Below are 20,352 nucleotides of genomic sequence, written 5' to 3'. Positions count from 1 at the left end.
TCTCTAAACAGTGGAAGATGCCATGTGGGCAAAGCATGAGTACCAACCTAATGTTTGTTAATCTCCCTCCTTAGAGCCAACAGATGTTACTGTTGTGGTGGTATTCCAAGAAGAATGATCTGCTGACTGGGCTAGATTTCTGGGCTTTGGTCCAGGAGCAGCCTTGCAAAAAGGAAACATATGACACTAAACTGGAGTCTTGTTCTCCTTTCTATTTTATATAATCACTGCTGCTGAAGTATCAGTATGGAGGCAGTAAGTCTTGTTACTTATTTGCCAGTATTTCCCTCCTGACTCTCTCTTCTTCTCTTCCCCCTCCCAAATTAAACATACTCCAATAGCTGGAGAATTGAATGTCTTAGGAAACAGGTAATGGGATACTGCATTTTTAACCCCAAGGTCACCAGTTCAAATTATGACCAGCTCAGTAGATGGAAAGGTCTGATGATTTCATGGCTGTTTAGTCATTTATGGTGTGTAGAATGAATTGGTGTCTGTCCATTTTTTATTGGGTAGGTGTCTGCATCTCAAAAATCACTATAATTGGCACACTTCTTGCCAGTCTAAACAAGGAGGCCAAGGATTGAACTAGCATAGCAACACAACTATCCTCTCAGTCTGCACTGTTAGCCTTTCAGAACAGGAATAAAGCACATTGGTAAGGTAGCATGGTGAATAAAGTAAAAACTGGCGCAGAAGAGAATGATCAGTGATTTTTATCAAATTCCTGTGGCATAACAGGAAATATCCTCCAGTTTTGGAAAACCACATAAAACAAATTTCCAAGTCTACAGTTCCTGGGTAGCTGATATTTTATTTTAATGTGAAATTTGTTTAGAAGTTAAAGCACCTTTAAAAATATATTAGTCCATCCAACTGGTGTAATGGATGTGACATCACAGGCTCTGGGTACTGATTCTTCCTAGTGCCCAGGGACAGCAGCTATTACCACGAGGCCACCCAATGACCTATTGTGGTTTATGCGATTACCCTCACAAAACTCAGTTTCTATAAAGTTGCTTTTTTCTCCCTGTACTTAACTTTATTAATCTTTTTCAGAGCAGTACCCTCTTGCAGGCCTATGAAATTATTTTTGGATCTGTCATCTTCCTCCTGCCCCACTTAAGGATGACAATTTTCTTGGGTTCTAGCTATTCTTTATGTTTTTCTTTTCTTTCTTAATTGCACTTGCTTCTTTCTATTTGTCCCATTCAATTTCTCCTGAAACAAAGGGTCTGAATACAATCAGAAAAGAAATAGTTTCCTGCTTGTGCCATTCTGGCTGTCAGGTTGAGTGAAGAGCCAGGCCAGTACTCCGTAATGGCAAACCACACAATCTTAATTAATTACATTGGGGTGCAATACAAGCCCCTAAATTTGCAGCCAGAGGAACCCTCACACGCAGATGTCTCCTCTCCTACCTTGAAGGTGGGCTCAGCTCTCTCCATTCCACCATCCCCTGTACTCCACATAGGGTGCTCTGGGGTGCCCTGGATATACCTGAGGGAAGGCTTGAGGACTGAGTTGGCGGAGGACTTTTGTTAGGGGTATCTGGGTCACCTGTGGCCAGAGGGAGGCCCCGCTAGTGCAGCTCTATTAGAGCCATGCTGCCAGAACAATTGGGACCAAAGCTAGTGTTGATCCTTGGGAATCTGCAGGGTTTCTGGATGGGTTTCAAAACCTGTTCTCTAAGGAACAAGCCTTGCCTCTCTAATGGAACAATGGAGGTGGAAATTTCAGTAGGGGTTTCTTGTAGAGATTTCCTTCCCTTCAGCCCCCTTCCACAGGTTTTACCATGGGGGAACGGAGTGATCTAGCTCATTTAGAGCCATGATAGCCAGAGCTAATTGCATTGTGTGAAACTCAAAAAAATAAAGATAACTTAAAAAACCCCAAAGATAATTGTGCATGAGGGAAGCAAGGAAAAGACTAAAGGGACTAACTCTTAACGTTCACTACAAATGATACCTTTGAATATCAGCCCATGCTAATGATTATGGTTGTGGTGATTTTTATATAATGGTACCCTATCCCATCTAAGGTACTCTATGACCTATTCTTTCAACCTACCTAATTAAGAAACGAAAAGCATGATGGAGTTGTTGTTCCAGTGGCTAATACTCTTTTGCTTTGCCACAGAGAATTTTAGTACATACATACCACTGTAAACAATATTATCCCAAAAAGGTAACATTGACCTTTATTATCTGCCATATCACTTTTTGTAGTTGAAAAATGATACTTGGTAATGAGTGGAAGTTACTGGATTCATCTGTGTGAGAAGTGAGGGGCAAGGAAAGTAACAACCAAAAAAATAACCATCGAGATGTGCACATCCCTCCCTTTTTTGGTATGCTTCTTGATCCTTATGCTGAACCTAGGCTGTATACTCTTCAGGGCAGGGAGTGTGACTTTTTTCTTCTTTCTGTGAAGGGCCTAGGGAGATCCCTGAGTGCTCAATAATAATAATAATGGAGAAAAAGAAAATCAGTGGGACTATTTGTGTAATGGCTGTAAAAGCAGGGGCCTGACTTGCAAACTAATACCCCCTAGTTCTTATACGGCACTTTACCCAACAGGTCAGTCTCATTATCATTTTACAGGTAGGGAAACGAAGGCACAAAGAAGTGAAATCACTTGCTCAAGGGCACTAAGGAGACTAGGGGGCAAGCCAGGAATAGAACCCAGATGTCCAAGTCCCAGTGGCTCTATCCACTAGGCCACTGTCTCACTACAGGGTACTTGGGTGACGTTACTTTTTCCTTTGGCTCATACAATCAGGCCTTTCATTTATTCATAACCACATCCACTTCAGTTTGGGCAGCGTTAGGATTATTCTCTCTTCTTGTGCTGCTGTGCAAAGGAAAGATCATCCTCTGAAGAGCCCGGTGGCAAACAGTAACCTGCTAAGAAAGCAAAAGGATACTCCAAACTTCAGGTTCATTCATGTATAAACCTAGCTTTCCCACCATAACTTCACACTCAAAATAGGAAAAACAAAACATTTCCCCCTTCAGCTGAGGGTGGGGGATGGGATGAGAGAAATATAGTATTATAGAGATCTTTACTTGCTCCTATGAGGATTTGTAATCTCCACTGACCGGTACCTTGCTCTGTGGTAAGATTCACACTAACCAGCAATTTAAAAAAAAAATTTTGTTGGGTCTGTTCTGCCATAAATGCACACCACACACCAACCTGTTTTGAACCTGTATCAAGAAAGGTGGTGACCTCCTGTTTACTTTTTAAAATTTGCAGTATTGAGACTCCATTGTTTGCTTTTTAGATGTTAGGAAGATAAGTAGAAAGACTGTAGTCCATTAAATCAGTAACTTATTTTTATGGTATTCATACCATTTTTCATATTTTTCTTCTTGTAAACAAAGCTATCTTAATACTACAAATACAGCATTTTAAAGAAAAAATAAATAGCGGAAACCATTAAAAATTATCTGGAATAGCTTTTCTATATATAATTTTGTGATTTTGGGTCTGGTGTCTTGTGACCTAAGAGAGTTAGAAAAAAGTGCTGTATTTCTTTGGAGAGGGGAGATCCCCAGCGCTCTGTGGTATGAAGTCTTCTTTTCTAGCACTGATGGCTATCACAGGCTATTAGACTGCTCACTGGGGCTGAATGATCTTTTCTAGAAGCAAACATCTGTGCTAGACAACCCCTTTCAACAAGGGATCCCTGATGCAATCACAGCCATTGCTAGTCCCTGGTATTGCAGCTCTGATGGAATTGTGGTACTGGGTATGTGTGTTTAAAGAGGGAGTGAGTATGGAGGCCAGAGCAGCTGTGGGAGGCCCAGAGGCTCTGTGGGGATGGCTATAGCCTAAAGGATCCTCACGGCTCAATGGTGGATTCTACAACTTTTTTGTGAAAGAATGGGGTGGGAAAACCCCATCCCCCATGACAATCAATGACAGATTCTTCTCTGTGTGAAGGGAATCCTCCCTCTGCATTCCCTCCTAAGGGTTTTAATATGGAAAGTGGTGGCAATAAGAACTCTATTGATTCCAATGGGAACACTACTAGTTCCCACAATTGTTCCTTATAGTATATTTCAAACATTTAGTTCAATCCAGTTTTAGATAACACGAGGTGTGATTTTCAGAAGCACTCAGTTGACATAACTTTGCTGCCACTGAAGTTAAGTTTTATCATTGACTTCAATAGAAGCCGAGAGAGATCCAGGGTACAACTCCCATTGACTGCAATGGGAACAGAGTTAAGCTAGTGCCGAAACTTTTGAAAATCCTACCCTCAAAGCACAGGTTTTGTAGATGTAAAATGGTATTTTCTATGTCACTTCACTTTCTTTATAATATTTCAACAACATACTTATTAAAAGCAATTATTTTAGTCCTAATCACACCAGCTAAAAATGGTCATGCTGTACATACAAAACGTATAGACTGAAACTAACCTTTTGTGAGCAAAATTCCCACCCCACTATAAAATAACATCACATTTGCCAAGGGATTCCAACATGAGACAATAACTCAAAAGAAACAAGTGTAAGTTTATTTGACTCCAACATTTCTTAGTCAAAATCTAAGTAAAGAAAACACAGTAGAAAAAGTCATACAAAGCAGCAATGGATTGACATTACATTAAAGGAAGAGTTATCCTAAACTATTAATTCTCAGTCCTAAAAAAGTAAAAACCTATTAATTAAAATCCAACACTGGTGTACTGAACCAATATACAATGGCTACATGATAAGCAGGATTATAAAAACAATTTTTATTTGTCTTAATTCTATAACACTTTAAAATGACAAGTGATTTTATATAACTTTAAATTGGAAAATACTACAATTTGCATGTTTATGTTGGATTGTTCCAACTTCCATCAAGTGTAGGAGACTGTTTTTCTAAACACTACAAGTGATCCCATTTTTGCTGCTGTTTTGAAAAGGGACACTGTCAAGGTCAGACCCTGAAGTTTGGGTTTTGTGACTATTCATAAGTTTTCAAATATTATATTTTAAAGGGTGTTTTAAATTTAACATTCTGCTACAGTGGTGAAAACCCAAACGCAATATTTGTGGCAGTGCATGAGAACTTAAAAGGGAAACTGATTTGTCTGTTTTAACTGCAAAAGGCAACAGGTAGTTATGGATCCAAGCCACAAAGCTCATATCCAAATTTCAGACACACTACCAAAGTTTGAGGGTAACCCTATCTGAGATTTTCATGCCCAAACATCTTAAATGTTCACAATTGGGGTTAAAAAATATCAGTTTTATTAATATCAAGTATTGTTAACACAGATAGGGACATTTACAGTATGTTTATCTTGATAGTATCCCTTTATGTACAATAAAATAGTTAGTACGATTTGTCACAAGTCATTTTAAACAAACAAGAATCAACAGGACTCAAAAAAACCCAACCTGTTCCTCCCCTCAAATACTATCAGGCTGAGTTCAACACAAAATTTTAACACTGATTCACTAATTACAACATAAAAAACCTATCTTGCTTTGATTTTCATCTAGATCTTCTGGTAAGAAAATGTAAACAGACAGGATAGGCACATGCCAGATATTTGCACCATAACTGCTAGTGCCAAGGAGGAGTTAGGGCCACATTCTATCCTTGTCCCACAGGAGGAACTTCCACTGATGTCAATGGAAGTTTTGGGCAAAAACTTGAGTACAACACAGCTCTGGAAGAAACCTACATTTCCTACTTGGGCAAAAGCAGTTCCTGGATGTCAATAGATTTGCCCAAGTAGGGAATGCAGGAGCAGGTCCCCTACAGCTGTATGTTTTGGTTCACTGCAGGGTTGTAAGGCTATAGTTGTGTTCTGAAATGAGACCAACATTGTCATCCATTGCTCCAGCAGACCGTGATCTCTGAAGTCAAACTGTCCATTTTTTTCTTTTAAAAAGTTACAAAATGACAGAGTAGCCCTACTGTTTCATGTCTTGTCTATTTTGCTAAAATTGCAGAATTACACACTAGCTATACATGTAGCCTTTATTCATAAGAACATTCACTTATACAATTTTTGTTTCTATCGTTTAAAAGTCCACAACATGTAATTATTTCCATTGCTTACTTTGAGTGGTTGATTATAGCCCCAATTCAGCACAACACTTAAGCATATGCTTAATATTAAGCATGTTTTAAGGCCCAGTGACTGCAATGGGACTTAAGCATGTGCTTAGCTGAATCAGTACCTACACGAACTAGTTTTACTTCTCAGGCCCAATCCTGTTCCCACTAAAGTAAACAGGAGTTGTCACTGACTTCAGTGGGAGTAGGATGGCCCTTTATTGAATTTTGTTGATGGAGAACAAACCAAACCAAGAAAGAATTAAATTCTAAAGTATATATTAAAACATCTGCATGTTTCTGTCATGCCATATTAAAAAGAGCATGAAACCTCAAAGTTTAAAAACGAGAAATCACATGAACTTTCTGCAGTTGTTAAATAATCAGACAAAAAGCCAAGGCCTCTCACCTTGCAAGTGTGCGCTTTAGTATCCAAGTCACACAGTTGCAAAACAAAATATGAAATATGAAGACAATCTTTTGTATTAATAATTTGCCTATTATTCTGGTTATGGCCAAACTAGACATTCTTTAAAATACCTTTATTGTATAAACAAGCAACTACCATTTTCTTCCATAATTTAACTTTTCTAACATATATTAAAATTACATGAGTGGAAGCATATTTATTCCATATCCTCCAAAATAAACACTTCTATCTCAGGGCTTTTTAAGGTACTATATAAAAGCTAATAGAAAACCAGAATTGCTGTATAAATATCTCATATTTAAAACTTTATTTAGAGATCCTGTATTCCTTTATTGGAAAACAAACAGGAACTAATTAAAAAAAAACAGAACATGCTTAAAATTAAAAACAAACTTTAAAAAATAATCTAACAAACTTAAAAAGGAGACTAGTTAGATCCATTTTTTTCCTGATTTTTACAATACATATTACAGTTGGAAAAAAATCAAGACTTCTTCAAAAATGCAGCACAAAGTTTTTAAATGTGTGGTATTTATAATCCTACTATACCAAAAATGCATCAAAGTACTTCAGTTGAAAATTATGATTATTTGATAGATGAACTGGTCATCATATTTTCTCTTAGAAAGGTATACTCATTCTTAGAAGGCTAGGTACAGACTATCAACAAACTAAACAGGAAATGTCATGCTATTTTGTACAGGAATCAATGGTAAAAACTTAGGCACCAATTTTAAAACCTTGCTTTCACATTTTGTCCACATAGATTTCTTCTCCTAAAAGACATTTAATGTAAACACAAAAACAATTATTTAGCTGTGTTAAATATATTACATGGCTTTATTTCATTTTGAGGTTGAGTAATTACTATTTTATGCTGAAATTATTTCTTTTAATTAAATGATTTATTTTTGTTAGCTGGAATTAAAAAAAAGGAGTCACATCCGTAAGTATCACCTGTAAAAGATTACATAGGAATCTTTCATAGAATCATAGGGTTAGAAGGGGTCACAAGGGTCATCTAGTTTAATTGCAGTTTCGATTGCAGTTTAAACCTAAAAATGCTTGCAGATTATTAGTGTAATCGTATTTTCACATAATTTACTTGGAATAAGAAAAAACACCTAGATGTTAGTGTGTTTAGTAACAGTTTTAGATTTTTTTATCCACCATGTTGTACCAAAAGACTTTGTAGCTAATTATTGCAGTTTGCTGGTAGCGGAAAGTCTGAAGGTCAGATTGTGCCATCTCTTTTTAAGATGAACTTTCCAATGAAAATAAAGTTCCGTTTTAAAACAAACAAAACAAACGATGGCAAATACGGACTTTGATTGAGCAAGGTATCTAGAGTACGTGCCTAACAAAACGCCCACTGAAGTCAACAGGCCTACCCAGGAGCTTAAAGTTAGGCACCCATGCTCAACCTTACTGAATCAGGGCCATTGGTCCTGAATGTCTACAATAAGATCATTGTAGTTCATAATGTATTTGTATTTTGGGACTCAGCCTGCATTCCTTATGACTTCTGTGGGAATTCTGGATGCTGAAGGCATGCAGGATCAGAATCTTATAGAATTAAGGGCTTGATTCTGCTCCCACTGAAGTCAGCAATAAAACTCCTGTAGACTTCAGTGAAAGCAGGACTGGTCCCTAATTACACAGTACTGAAGGCAATACTTTCACTTTTCTTTTCTCATCTGAAGTTGGCCTGGGTCCAAAATGGACCGTCAAGTATTTAATCCATTTACATTCTCACTATTTAATTCTAATCCATTTCCACTCCATTAAATTTAAAATACCAGCAGCAGAAAGATAGATTTAACTCTGAGCTCCTAAATGAGAGATGCACATTGCCAAAAGTAGGTGGCAAATTAATTCTGGACCCTTGCCATAGCTTTTGGCAAATATCTGATACTAATGATGCCAACCATTCCAGTTGTGACTAGAGGTAACTGAATGGTACCATGCTTCAAATATTTTTAACCATCATCACCATGATTTTAAACAAACCCAAATAATCACAAACCATAGAAAGTGGCAGAAAAGAAACAAATATTCTATACACTGTATTTACAAAATCCAATGATTGTAGTGTCGTGCTTTTTCCTCTGCTTTGAACTGGATATGTATGTTTAATACAAAATTTAAATACATACTTTGTTCATTTATACAAGCGTCTATGTAAATATTTACATTTAATTATAAAAACATATATTTGTGCTCATGGCCACGTTTACTGCCACACATAGGAGTTTTTTTCACGCCCTCTTCCCCCTTCAAGCTTCTGCTATTTAAAGTAATATATTCATACATTCTATTGTAGTTAGAATTACACAACAGTACAAACCAGAGGAAACAAAACTGTGAATTGTTTGAATTCAATTCAGTGTTAGATCCTATTTATAAACAGTACTGTTGTCTGCATTATGAGTGCTGCTTTATTACAATGCCTATTACTGAAATACCTACAGTAAATTAGCCTTTGGGGTGTTATATAAAGCAGCACACATATTTTTCCAGAGTCTTCCTTCGAAACTTACATTTAAATGGCTGAAAGCAGGCTTGCTGCTACTTTATATATAAAATCCAAGTATTAATATTGCTGATCTCAGATTCTATTGTATTTTGCACAAGTTCCATATAAGAACAAAACAATTCCACATTACCATAAAATACCAAACATTCATTCCCAATAAGTGTCAGAGTAACTCAAACTTGAGGTTTATTTGTTATTGCTAAAGATTACTAAAAGCTAGATTAATAAAAGAAAAATACTCCATCCACTTCTTTCCTAACTTCATAATATTTATATGGAGCTCGTGTTCATTTACTCAAAACAAGAAGTTTAGTTACAGTATTTCACTACTATAAACTCACAGTTAGAATCCACATTGTTGTTCTTTTTTTGTTTTTAATATATATTTATATATATATTGACATCACCGGATGAGGATCCATGCATACACTCAAGATGTGATCAGATTTCAATGTTAATGAAATTAAATGATATTGTTACTATAAGACCCCAGACCACAATACTTTAAATTATTCAGATTTCTATCTACTAACATCAAAGTTAGTTTACCTTAATCTTCAAATCCAAGCAGCATCTTAAATCCATCTTTACTTTTTTGATGTTTCGCGTCCCCTTAGATTTCTAGTTTATATGGCATACTTCTGAAATATCCTGGTAACAGTCTCCATTTAACCAGCTTTTTAAACTACCTGTTGAAGATCTCTAGCTAATTGTGTGTCTGTTCATGGCTCCAAAGACTAAATGCAGTCTTGAATGTCCTGTGACAAAGTTTGCACATATATTGTCTTTTGAATGTGATTGCTGAAAGTGGTGGAGCATGATAAAAGAGTGTGTCCGATTCTTGTGGAACAAATAATTTCTCGGTAGTAGTTGGGCTCTCAGACAAACCTGTCGGACTATCAGGCTCTAAGGGCTGGATTTTGGGTAGAGGTGGGGGTGGAGGCAGAGGAGGCGGTGATGGGGAGTTAGCTGGTGGACATATCTCAGGATCTTTATTCACGGATTCCTCTGCAGCCTGTGACATATGAGACTGGAAGTGACTCCACAGACGGAAGTTGGTCCGGAAGGCCTTGTTGCACACATGACAAATAAATGGCTTTACAGAGCACAAAAGCTCCTGGTGACGCTCCAACTGCTTATGTACTGTAAAAATTTTTCCACATTTTTCACATGGCCACAAGCCAGTGTCTTTATTAGAAACTACTTCCTTCGCTTCTCTGTTTGTTTCAGTGACCTCATCCTCTATATCATCTGCAGGCTCTTCTTTGACGTGAATTTTAAACTGTTTGGAAACACTTAGATCTTCGGGGAGGCATGAAGAATCTTCAGAATCAAAATTAATTTGTTCTGAAGAATCACTGAATACTCCATCTTCCTTTACAGTAACAAAATTGTTCATCTTATTAGATTCTGATTGAGAATGCAGTCTTGGAGCACTAGTTATTTCGCCATTGTGATCAAGAATAGGTAAAGAAAAATTCTCTGTTGGGGCCATGGTATTTTGATTGTGAACTTCAACTTGATGACGCCAAATACTAAAGGAGGATTTAAAAGTGCGCATACACTCAAGACAAGTGAGCTTCTTATATTCACACTTGCTTTCATGTTCATGCTTCAGCTCTGGAGAAGAAAATCTAAGGCTGCAATAAGGACAGACTGTTGCATTTCTACATAGACGCTCATGATTTCCCTGTTCAATAAGAGAGGAGAGCTTAGCATTACAAAGACGGCACTGATAGACCTCTTTGTTTTCAACTGGACTTGCAATATGAATGTGCTCTTTTTGCTTAGAAGCCTTATTTCCTCCGATTGGTTTTTCCCCCGGATGCATTTTTATGTGCTGTTTAAATTGTGAGAGAAAACGATAAGCTTTCCCACAGTAGGTACAAATGTAGGCTCCTTTGGCTCTTGATCTTAAGTTCCTTTTGATGACTTGCTGTGCTTGTGAACTGGACTGTCCCTGAAAACCTTGTTTACCACGTCGTAGTTTAACAATCAGCGCTTTTTTAATCTCCCTTTCTCTCACAATATCAATTAATTTTCTTTGGAACTTTTCATCCAAGACAGCATGTGAACTGGAAGCAGGTGAGGGGTTCTTCACAATTCCATGCTGTGTCTGGCAATGAGTCCATACTTTGAAGTTTGTGTGAAATCTCTTGTGGCATATATCACAAGCATATGGTTTCTCTGGGTTATGATACATATTAACATGACGGTGAAGGCCTGCTGTAGATCTGAAAATCTTAAGGCAGTGTTTGCATTTAAACTTTTTGTTTGGTCTCACTTCTTCCAATTCACTGTATTCATCTTTACTGACATCAGAATCTGGAAAGTCAGCATCAAGACGCGTAGGACTTGAACTTTCCTCAAAATTATCCTCTGACCCAGGAGAACCATGCTCATTCACTTTCAGTTTTTTAAATGGTAGCCTTCTATCTGCTTGAAACCTCCTTTTTGCTGGAAGTCTACTGATATCCCTATTATCATCCTGAGTTTTATAAGGGAAGTCTTTATTGGCAGATGCTGAAGCATCTCCTACTGTAACTCTTATTATTTCAGAAGGATCTGAAAGTGGGCTACTAGGTTCAGTTTTTATTCGCACATCAGTTAGAGGAGAAGCTGCCTCCCTATCAGTCGACTGAGAGGCACTAAAGGACCTAAGGCGATGGGGGTGTATTACCTGTGTCTTGTCATCTAGGACAGCCTTTTCTGAAGACTCTTTCAAGGATGACTTTTGAGATACAACATTAAATGTTTTCCCTTGTGAGTCACTAGTCACCAGTGATGATCCATGTGAAGGTTTTAAATCAATAGAAGATGAATAAATAGGAACCTGACTATCCATGGATAATGACCTTCGAAGGAGACTTTTTACAAGTGGGCCACTCCGGTCAATACTTTGGTTTTCAGGACCAGATCCACTAGATGGGACCACTAATCCTAACTTTGAGTAGTATAGCAAATTCCTATCTTCTCCTTGACCATTTCCTTTTCCTGTCTCTTGCAACAAAAATGTAGATTCTGATGAACCATGCAGAGATAAGATTGGAGGCCGGGGTCTTTTTAATGGCATCTCTGCAGCTTTTCCTCTTAGAAGCTGACCACTCATTCCTGGCTCATCGCATGAAGTTTCTTTCTCAACTAAAGGCTTTTGTGACAATACTGCATTCCTCTTCACCAAGCCACTTCTACTTTGGTCATCCACAGTTCCAGAAGGTTCATGAAGTTTGGTGTAGCTCACAGGATTGTCTTTTAGCCACCTCCTGTCACTTAATGATAAACTATGAAGTGGTTCAACTGGTTTTGTTACTTGTGGTCTATTGTTTGTTTTGACGGCAATGGAGTGTGAGGGCTTAGAGCTATGGCTTAAATCATGTGTTTGACTGACATTTTTTCCTTGTGCTTCATTTCTGCTCTGACAAACAATGACACTTCTCTTCTGAGAACTGCTTTCATCTTCTTCTTGAAACAATATTTTTTTAATGGGACATGTAGGAAAAGGAGCTTGAGGGCTCTTAGAAACAATGTTAGTAAGAAAGGATATTCCAAGGCTGTAGCCCAATTCTTGTACAGCTGCAAGACTGCCTTTCTCAACAAACAAAGACGAAGAGTAAATGTAGTTTAATACATTATCAAAAGCATCTGGTTCACAGAAGTCAAGCTGAAACACTGACTGGGACTCATTCTCTTTATTTGTGAAGAGAGTCTGGAAGTATTCACTGCTGGCAGCTAGAACATTTTTATGAGCTCGAAACTTTTGGTCTCCCACAATAAGAAGAACATCGCATAACTGTCCTTTTAGACGCTCCTCATTCAAAGCACTTAAGAGAGAAATGGCATGTGCTGGGTTTATGTAATGCAATAGCCCCTCCATGATTTGGGTTAATCTGAAAAACAAAAATAAAAGATAGTTATGGTCTGTTTTATATACACTTTTAAAATGTAACATGAATCTATATAACCACTTAGTTTCTGATTACAGGCCACATAACTATTTCCTCATTAACATTAAAGAATTTTAAGTTTTGGGGATAGGCATGGGAATTAAAAGACCAAAGGCAAACTGTATCCACAACTGCAATAGATACACAGGTATGAAAAGAAGCAACTTGTGATTCTGCTTTTCCAATGTACCTGAAATGGTCACTCTCCATCAAAATTATTACATCTAACCAATAATGGCAGCTATGTTTTCTTCCCGTAGGTAGCATATGCCTACTTCTCTTTCTACAGGAACACCAAGTAAGCTAACTGAGGGTGAAGGAAGTTTTTTTTTTTTTTCTACCAATACTTCAACAAAAACATATTTTTTAAAAATATTGCTAAAATCCTGAATCTGAGACCTACAATATGGGTTAATTTTTAATGCTAAACCACCTTGATAGTACCCTTTTAATTGAACAAACTAAATTTTGTTGTTGCTATTTGTTAAAATGATGGTGGAAAACACTATGCTGCTTGATTGTCTCTGATGTAGACTATTGCAATTAACTGCCATGTTTGTTTAAATTTAAGAGTAGAGCAAAAAGTATACATTAACAACTTAGGAAGTGTATTACTGAAAAAAAAAACCACTCATAACTGAATGGCCAGGTATCCTGTCTTTCTGGAAATTTCATTGTTTTACAATGGTATCCAAGTGTTTTTTTGGTCATGATTTCAATATATAGTCAACCAACCACATAAACTCCCTGTTTTGACCCCTAGCAGCAGATGAACTTGGTGTCCTGGTGCCTTTGAGCAGAGTCCCAGAGTGGTTCTTTCTCACTGTATTGTTGCATGCAATGAAGCTTTAGTGCTCAAATCCTCAGGTGATACACATGGATAGTATTAGCCTTTTTGAGACAGCATCACTCTGGAAGCTCATGTTGAGTTGCTTGCCCTTTATGACCGCTAAATCCTTTTGAGAGGTCACTGGTTTCCAGCATACAATGTACCCCACTCTACAGTTATGACCTGCAATCCTTATTCCTAGATGTATAACTACATTCGGCTGTATTAAAATGCATTCTGTTTGAAAGGGCCCATCTTATCAAGTGTTCTAGGTTGCTTTGTATGATTGTCCGTCCTCAACATTGTTTACCACTTTGCCAGTCCTTGTGTCATCCTCAAATTTTAATCAGCAATGATGGGATAGAGTGGCCTCCAACTGAGGCACCCTTCAGCAGCAAGTTGTGGCACAAGTGCATCTGCCTCAGTTTCCCCTTTGTTTGCCCAAAAAAGGAACATAAATCTCTCAAGGTCTGATACAAAGCCCACCTCTGGGTGTAATTTATTCATACACACCAAGGCAGTAATTCCCCCAAAAATCTTGTAATAAAACCATTTTTCAATTTCCACAATAAACAGAGATACAGTGGGTTTCTTCCATTCCCCTCTCCAAGGATATCACCTTCAAGTCACCAAACCAAGAGTCAACGGCAGCACTTGGTTCTCAGTTCATTTTACCCCTGATTCAGAATCTGCTTGTCAGGCCTTTCTGCCAGAGTGACAAGTTTTCCAGCAGCCCTTCACTGAGGTCTGAGGGCTCCCTCTCTTGCAGTATTCGAGGCTCTCCCTGCCGTTGACTCCTACCCCTTCTCTGGCAATGCAGTCTTCCTCAACAACCCTCTTGTTTCCAGACTCATCTTCCCCTGACTACACTGATCTTCCCCTTTTCATAGGGGGCACTGCCCAAGCCTTTTGCTCATCAAGGGTCCCCAGCTTTGATCAGTTCTAATCAACAATCAACAGCTCACAGTTATCACTTTCCTTCCAAACTCAGCTTTCTCCCAAACAACTCCTGCCAGCTCTTCCTTGCTGCTTCCTATCTTTCTCAGAGTCATCTCAGGCTCTGTCTCTCCTGGACTCATACAGCTCTCACCTGACAATCTCCTTCCTCTATAGCTCTGGTGCCCACTTTCAAACCCAACTGGGGGTCAGCTCACCAGTCGCAAGTGCACTGGCCTCTTCCATCTTAAAAGGCTAGGGCCATCCTATGACAAATGATTTTATATTTACTTGAATGATATATTTGTCATTGATGAAAATGTTAAATAGCAGTAGGCCTAGGGCCGATTCCTGTGGAACCCCACTAGAAACACCTCAATTCAGTGATGATTTGCCATAAAAGTCCATCACTTAACTAGTTCTTAATCCATTTAACATGTGCTTTATCAATATTGTACAGAGATAATCTTTTAATCAGAATACTGTGCAATGCTATGTAAAATGCTTACAAAAGTCCAAGTATATTACATCTAGGCAGTTACTTTTATCAGCCGAACTTGTAGTCTCAAGTAGTCAAACAAACCTGATTTCATAAGACCTATTTTCTATAAAACCAGGTTGACTAGCATTAGCTGTATTCCTGTCCTATAATTCTTTATCCATCAAATCCCTTTTGAAATTCAAAAGGTTGTACACTGGCCACACACAGAGTATGAACCTACAGGGTGTTCAGTGCACTGCAGAAAGTAGGGCGGATGAGACTATACGTACTAGGTCAATCACACACCAGAATCTACCTAATACCATGAGCACAAGAGTATATTTCATTTCTTCAACTGAACTGAAACTATGACCAATACAGAGCCAGTGTCTGTGAAACTTTTTCCCTTAAATATTTCTAGTATTAAACCCATCACTGAAGTATCCAGGTGGCAAAATTAAGATTATTTGCACCAGACCCTGAAGACAGCACCAACTAATAAAATAGAATTTTGTTTTAATATTCCTGGATTGATAAGATTCTTAGCAAAACTATTGATTCCTACATTTTCCAGAATTAACATGCCATCCTTAAAAAAATCCATTAAAAAATCACAATGTATTTGGTCTAAGGAAATCCTTGGGCAACAATTCACATTCAAGGGAAAGAATTGGTAGATATTAATCTAAAGACACATTGTGTAAATTGGCTATCACTGCTCAAGGACATAGGGGTCCAGACTACCTATATTATAGTACAGCTTTTAAATTACTTGATCACATATTTTCCCATACCTCTGTCTCACTGAGTGCACAGAATGGATAGTGCTCACTAAATGAACAGTTATTCAATATTTTTATCTTCAGCAGCCATGCTGCCTTATTTACTGTATACCATCCAATACTATACTGAAGTCAAAATTATTAATATCCTTACATTTTTCTGTGGTGCTGCTCACCACAGTATGAGTGCTTCATACTAATGAATTTATCTTCACAACACCCCTGTGAGATGAAGTGGTAGTATTTTTCCTATTGTAAAATGGTGGACTGAGGCACAGAGAAATTAAGACCAAGATAGTCAAGCATCCACTAATTTTGATTGTCCAATTTTAAACAACCAGGACTTGATTTTACAGAGCACTTAGCATTTTTGTAGCACTTTACATGTTTCAAAGCACAGCTCCTATTGACTTAGGATACAGTTGGGAGTGCTTAGCACTTCTGCAAGTTAGTTCCCAAGTGTCTCACACTGGACATCTGGAAAATGAGGAACACATAATTAATGGCGAGCTATGAACATTTTGATTTAAGTGGCTTGCCCAGCATCACATAGGAGCTCTATGGCAGAAGCAGGGATAGAAACGAGTTCTACAGGGAAGTATTCAACTTCTTCACCCATCAGACAATCCCTTCTCTTTCTGCAATCCCCTACCTCATTCACTACACACCTTCAAACTTCTGCACTAAATGAGGCAGGGGTCCTGCAGACAACAATCTCATTTCACTACATAACTCTGATCAATCCCTTGGGCTCTGTCCATTCTGTGCACTGAATGAGGCAGGGGTCCTGTGGAAAAACAGTTTGTGGTCAAATAATTAAAGATTGTCTTATAACATACACAACATAGCATACACACAAGGGGGCCAAATTAATGCTGCGCAGACCACCTTAATTTTTGGCATTTTGTAACTTCTGAGTGTTTGATTTTGCAACCTTAATGTTCTTTTAAACATTGCTTTTTGTTTGGTTTTGAAATGCAGTTGACTATGTTTTTAAAAAAGCAAACTGAAAAGAATCCAGAAATTTCATCACATGAAAGTATACTGAGACCCACATGGGGCGTCAGCGAAGCTGGAACCTTTAAACAACCTCACTGATCTCTGCCACTTGAGCTAATAGAGTAACCAGCAACAGTAGTACAGTATGGTCTATGAGGGCGATCCACTAAAGGGAGGTGGAGAAAAATACATACTTTGCCAGCAGGTGTAAGGGCTATTTGCTAGACAGCAAAGAAATGGAACTCAGCCAGCCTGTGCTCTGGTGCTTACAGATTCTTCTGCCCCTGTCCTCCCTACCCTGTCCCCTTCTGTCCCAGTACCATCTGCTTCTATCCCCACAACCTGTCCTGGGTCCCCTCCCCCTGTGCATATCTTCACTACTCCACACTGACTGCTTCCTCTTCTCTTCCAGCCTGCCTGCTTGCCAGCAGGGGATCACTGAGACCACAGGAGAAAGTCTCTCTGCTCTCAGTTTCCACTGCTCAGAGTCACAGAGATCCCTGCAGTCAGAAGAAGCAATTGCAGCAAAAGTTCTACTCAACCCTGCATCCCTAGACTGGAGTATGCTCAGCTGACAACAGAATATTCAGGAAACTTTGCTGCCAGCCTCAAACAAACCTCTGACTGATCATTTGCAAACAGCAATTTTCAGAGACCTGGAAACTGCCAAATTTGGGTAGAGTTTTCACAGGGATGGCAAAAGGCAACACTCTGCCCCAAGATAACCAATTCAAGTCCCCAATTCAAAGCAGAGCACCAAAGATTCTCAGTGAATTTGAATAAAAAATTTTTATTTGAGATTTTTGCCAACCTCCGTGTCAGAAACAGCTGAACAATTGTTGCCAAACATATATTATATAGATATAGATAGAACAGAATGAAGCAGACACCTGATACGGAAAATTAAAGCAACTGAAAACAGGGTCTTATAATGGAAATTGTCAGGCAGCCTTAACTATATTTCTGCCAGCTCTACCAAAATAATCATAATGTTTTGGGAAACACCCTTTTAACAAGAGATGCGATGCTGTGTTGGAACCAGAAGGTTCCATGGCCATTTAGAATTATACTCAGCACCAGGAAGATGCAATAAGAAAGGAGACAAGATGCACACAAGGAGAAAGGCAGAGAGACAGAGTTAACAAGAGAGTGAGGAGAGGAAAGGAAAATGACAAGAGCATAAGAAACCAACAGAACCAGGAAAAGAAATGGACTACAAAACCCACCGGGACACTTAAGTGCCCTCCTGGCTATCAGCTCTTACTGCCTTGAGGACGCATGAAAGGTGTAGTATGGTGGTTCTAAACATTTTCATATTTAAACAGATAAAAACATTTTCCACCAATATATAAATCCTTGTCTATTAGTTAACTCTGGTGAGGGATAGATGTGGCCTGTGACTGACTCTAGTAGTAATAAGTTATTCATATTAATATGGTTGTGACTAAAATGTCCACATCACCAGAAAAGATTATTTTCTTGTTATTCACCAGGAGACTCAAGATGCACAAGAAGGGAGTTCTGTTTATTTTGCTATGTAAATAACCTATAATAGAAACCATTCTTATTAAGTTGCAATATGGACTAGATCAGTGGTTCTCAAAGTGGGGGGCGGGAGATGGATCATGGGGGGTGCAGAGCAGGGGACAGAGGCGATCCAGCTCCATGTTCCCCGGAGATGGAAACAGTCGCCTCCGCACACCTTCTGCTGCAGCAGCAGCAGCCCACACTGCTGCCAGGCACGTGCCCCATGCTGCTGCTGCACCCTCTTACTGCGCTGCTGCAGGTGCTTGCTGCTCCCTGCTGCTCCCCACGTTGCTGCTGCCCGTGCTGTAGACCCTGGTTTGTTTGTTTTGGTTTTTTTTTTGAAAGGGGGGAGTTCGTGGGAAGGTGGGCGCAATTGATAGGGCCTACAGCATGGGAAGCGCCCCCCTGATTTTTTCTGAAAGGAGGAAGGGGCTGCGTAATTCAGGGGGAGGGGGCCCGATTGTTAGACAAAAGTCCACAGGGGGCCTCCATTTAAAAAGTTTGAGACCACTGGACTAGATATAATCTGATGCTTTCCCCCCTCACGAGTAACAAGATATAAAAGAAGAGTCTCCTTCTGGGTGTATAGAAAAATTTTGAACCTATATAGTAAGTTTGGGGTTCTACCATTTGAACTATTATGTAGGAAAGGATTTTGAGGGATTTGGAATGAAATTTATTTTTTATTTTTCCCTTAAATTTAGGAATTTTGTCTTTGTCCAAAATTTAATGAAATGGGAATTCAACTACTACTATGTGAATTATTAACTATTATAGGCTTTCCTATGGAAAGCAAACTTACTGGGTTTTTAGTATGCGGTCAGCAGGTAAGGCTGCGGGGCTGAACATACTGGATAAAGAAGTGTCAAGAACAGATTTGCCAAATATTTATTAATGCTACAATTAAAGAAAATCACTACATATATTAACATCTGGTCTTTCACCCTCCATATTACAGAATGGAGACTTTGCCCTCCCCCAATCCCAAATACCCATATATAGTCAAGGAACATATATTCTCCATTATAAAAGACACCTTTCCTAACCCACTCTCCCTATGCAGACTGGAAATTCCATTATAGCATCCCTATTGAATTTCCCATTGTGAATCAGGGACTCCACCTTTCACATATGAACCATACATCCAATTTCATCCAATCTATACTATAGACTGCTCCTCGTGCCTCGCACAAACCCACAGAGCTTAGGAATAAATCAACAAGATTCCTCATTTCAATTTTATCCTTCACATTCTTTATTTGCAAACAAAAAGACAAAAGAGTTAAGATCATAAGTGTGCTTTAAGGAAGTCCAGGTAACACACTAGTCAATATTACATTTAACCACACCTTCTACCCCACAAAAAGTCTACTTCTTTAAAAAGCCTAGTCATATAAAGGGGTTCAGCCTGTTTCCCCACTGCCTTGTAATCCTTCTTCACTCACTATCACCCCCAACTGATTCCCCCCCCCCAATTTTATTTTTCTCCTTAAAATTTAAAAAGCTACACAAGGAGGCCAATATAACATATTACTAGGAGATTATTAATATTTGATCAGTTGAATAAAAATGAGATTTTATAATTTCCTAGGAGAAAGGAGATAGCTCTTACCTCTCCTATTATATAGCGATGATGTTCCAAAGACAGGTTCCCAGTATACGGTTATCATCATATAGGAACCTTTTCTTCCAGCAAACCTTTCAGGTTGCCCTTTAAATTTTTCAGAGCCAAGTACATGCATGAAGTAGGCATTTTACAGCTGGCCACTTCTGTTTCCATCTTGTCCTTCCATCTGGTAAGTACCTGTTATTTCCCTCT

General features: G+C 38.6%; 1 protein-coding gene across 3 annotated transcripts in view; it reads right to left on the bottom strand.

Annotated features, from left to right (window-relative positions):
- Positions 1–2,885: 2,885 nt before the first annotated feature.
- ZBTB21 (zinc finger and BTB domain containing 21) overlaps positions 2,886–20,352 on the bottom strand; it is a 29,892-nt gene continuing 12,425 nt past the window's right edge. For 2 of the 3 annotated variants that reach the window (XM_067545333.1, XM_067545335.1), the window contains one exon: positions 9,253–12,922. In XM_067545333.1, the coding sequence (XP_067401434.1) occupies positions 9,742–12,922 (3,181 nt within the window). In that variant the 3' untranslated portion in view covers positions 9,253–9,741. Of the gene's footprint in view, positions 2,907–9,252; positions 12,923–20,352 lie in introns of those variants that run through there. The other variant, XR_010919177.1, reaches the window with a different exon arrangement.

Source organism: Emydura macquarii, unplaced genomic scaffold (assembly GCF_026122565.2).
Source record: "Emydura macquarii macquarii isolate MOO-44397 ecotype Brisbane River unplaced genomic scaffold, CSIRO-AGI_Emac_v2 contig_1043, whole genome shotgun sequence".
Lineage (NCBI taxonomy): Eukaryota > Metazoa > Chordata > Testudines > Chelidae > Emydura > Emydura macquarii.
This window is presented reverse-complemented; position numbering and strand designations above follow the sequence as displayed.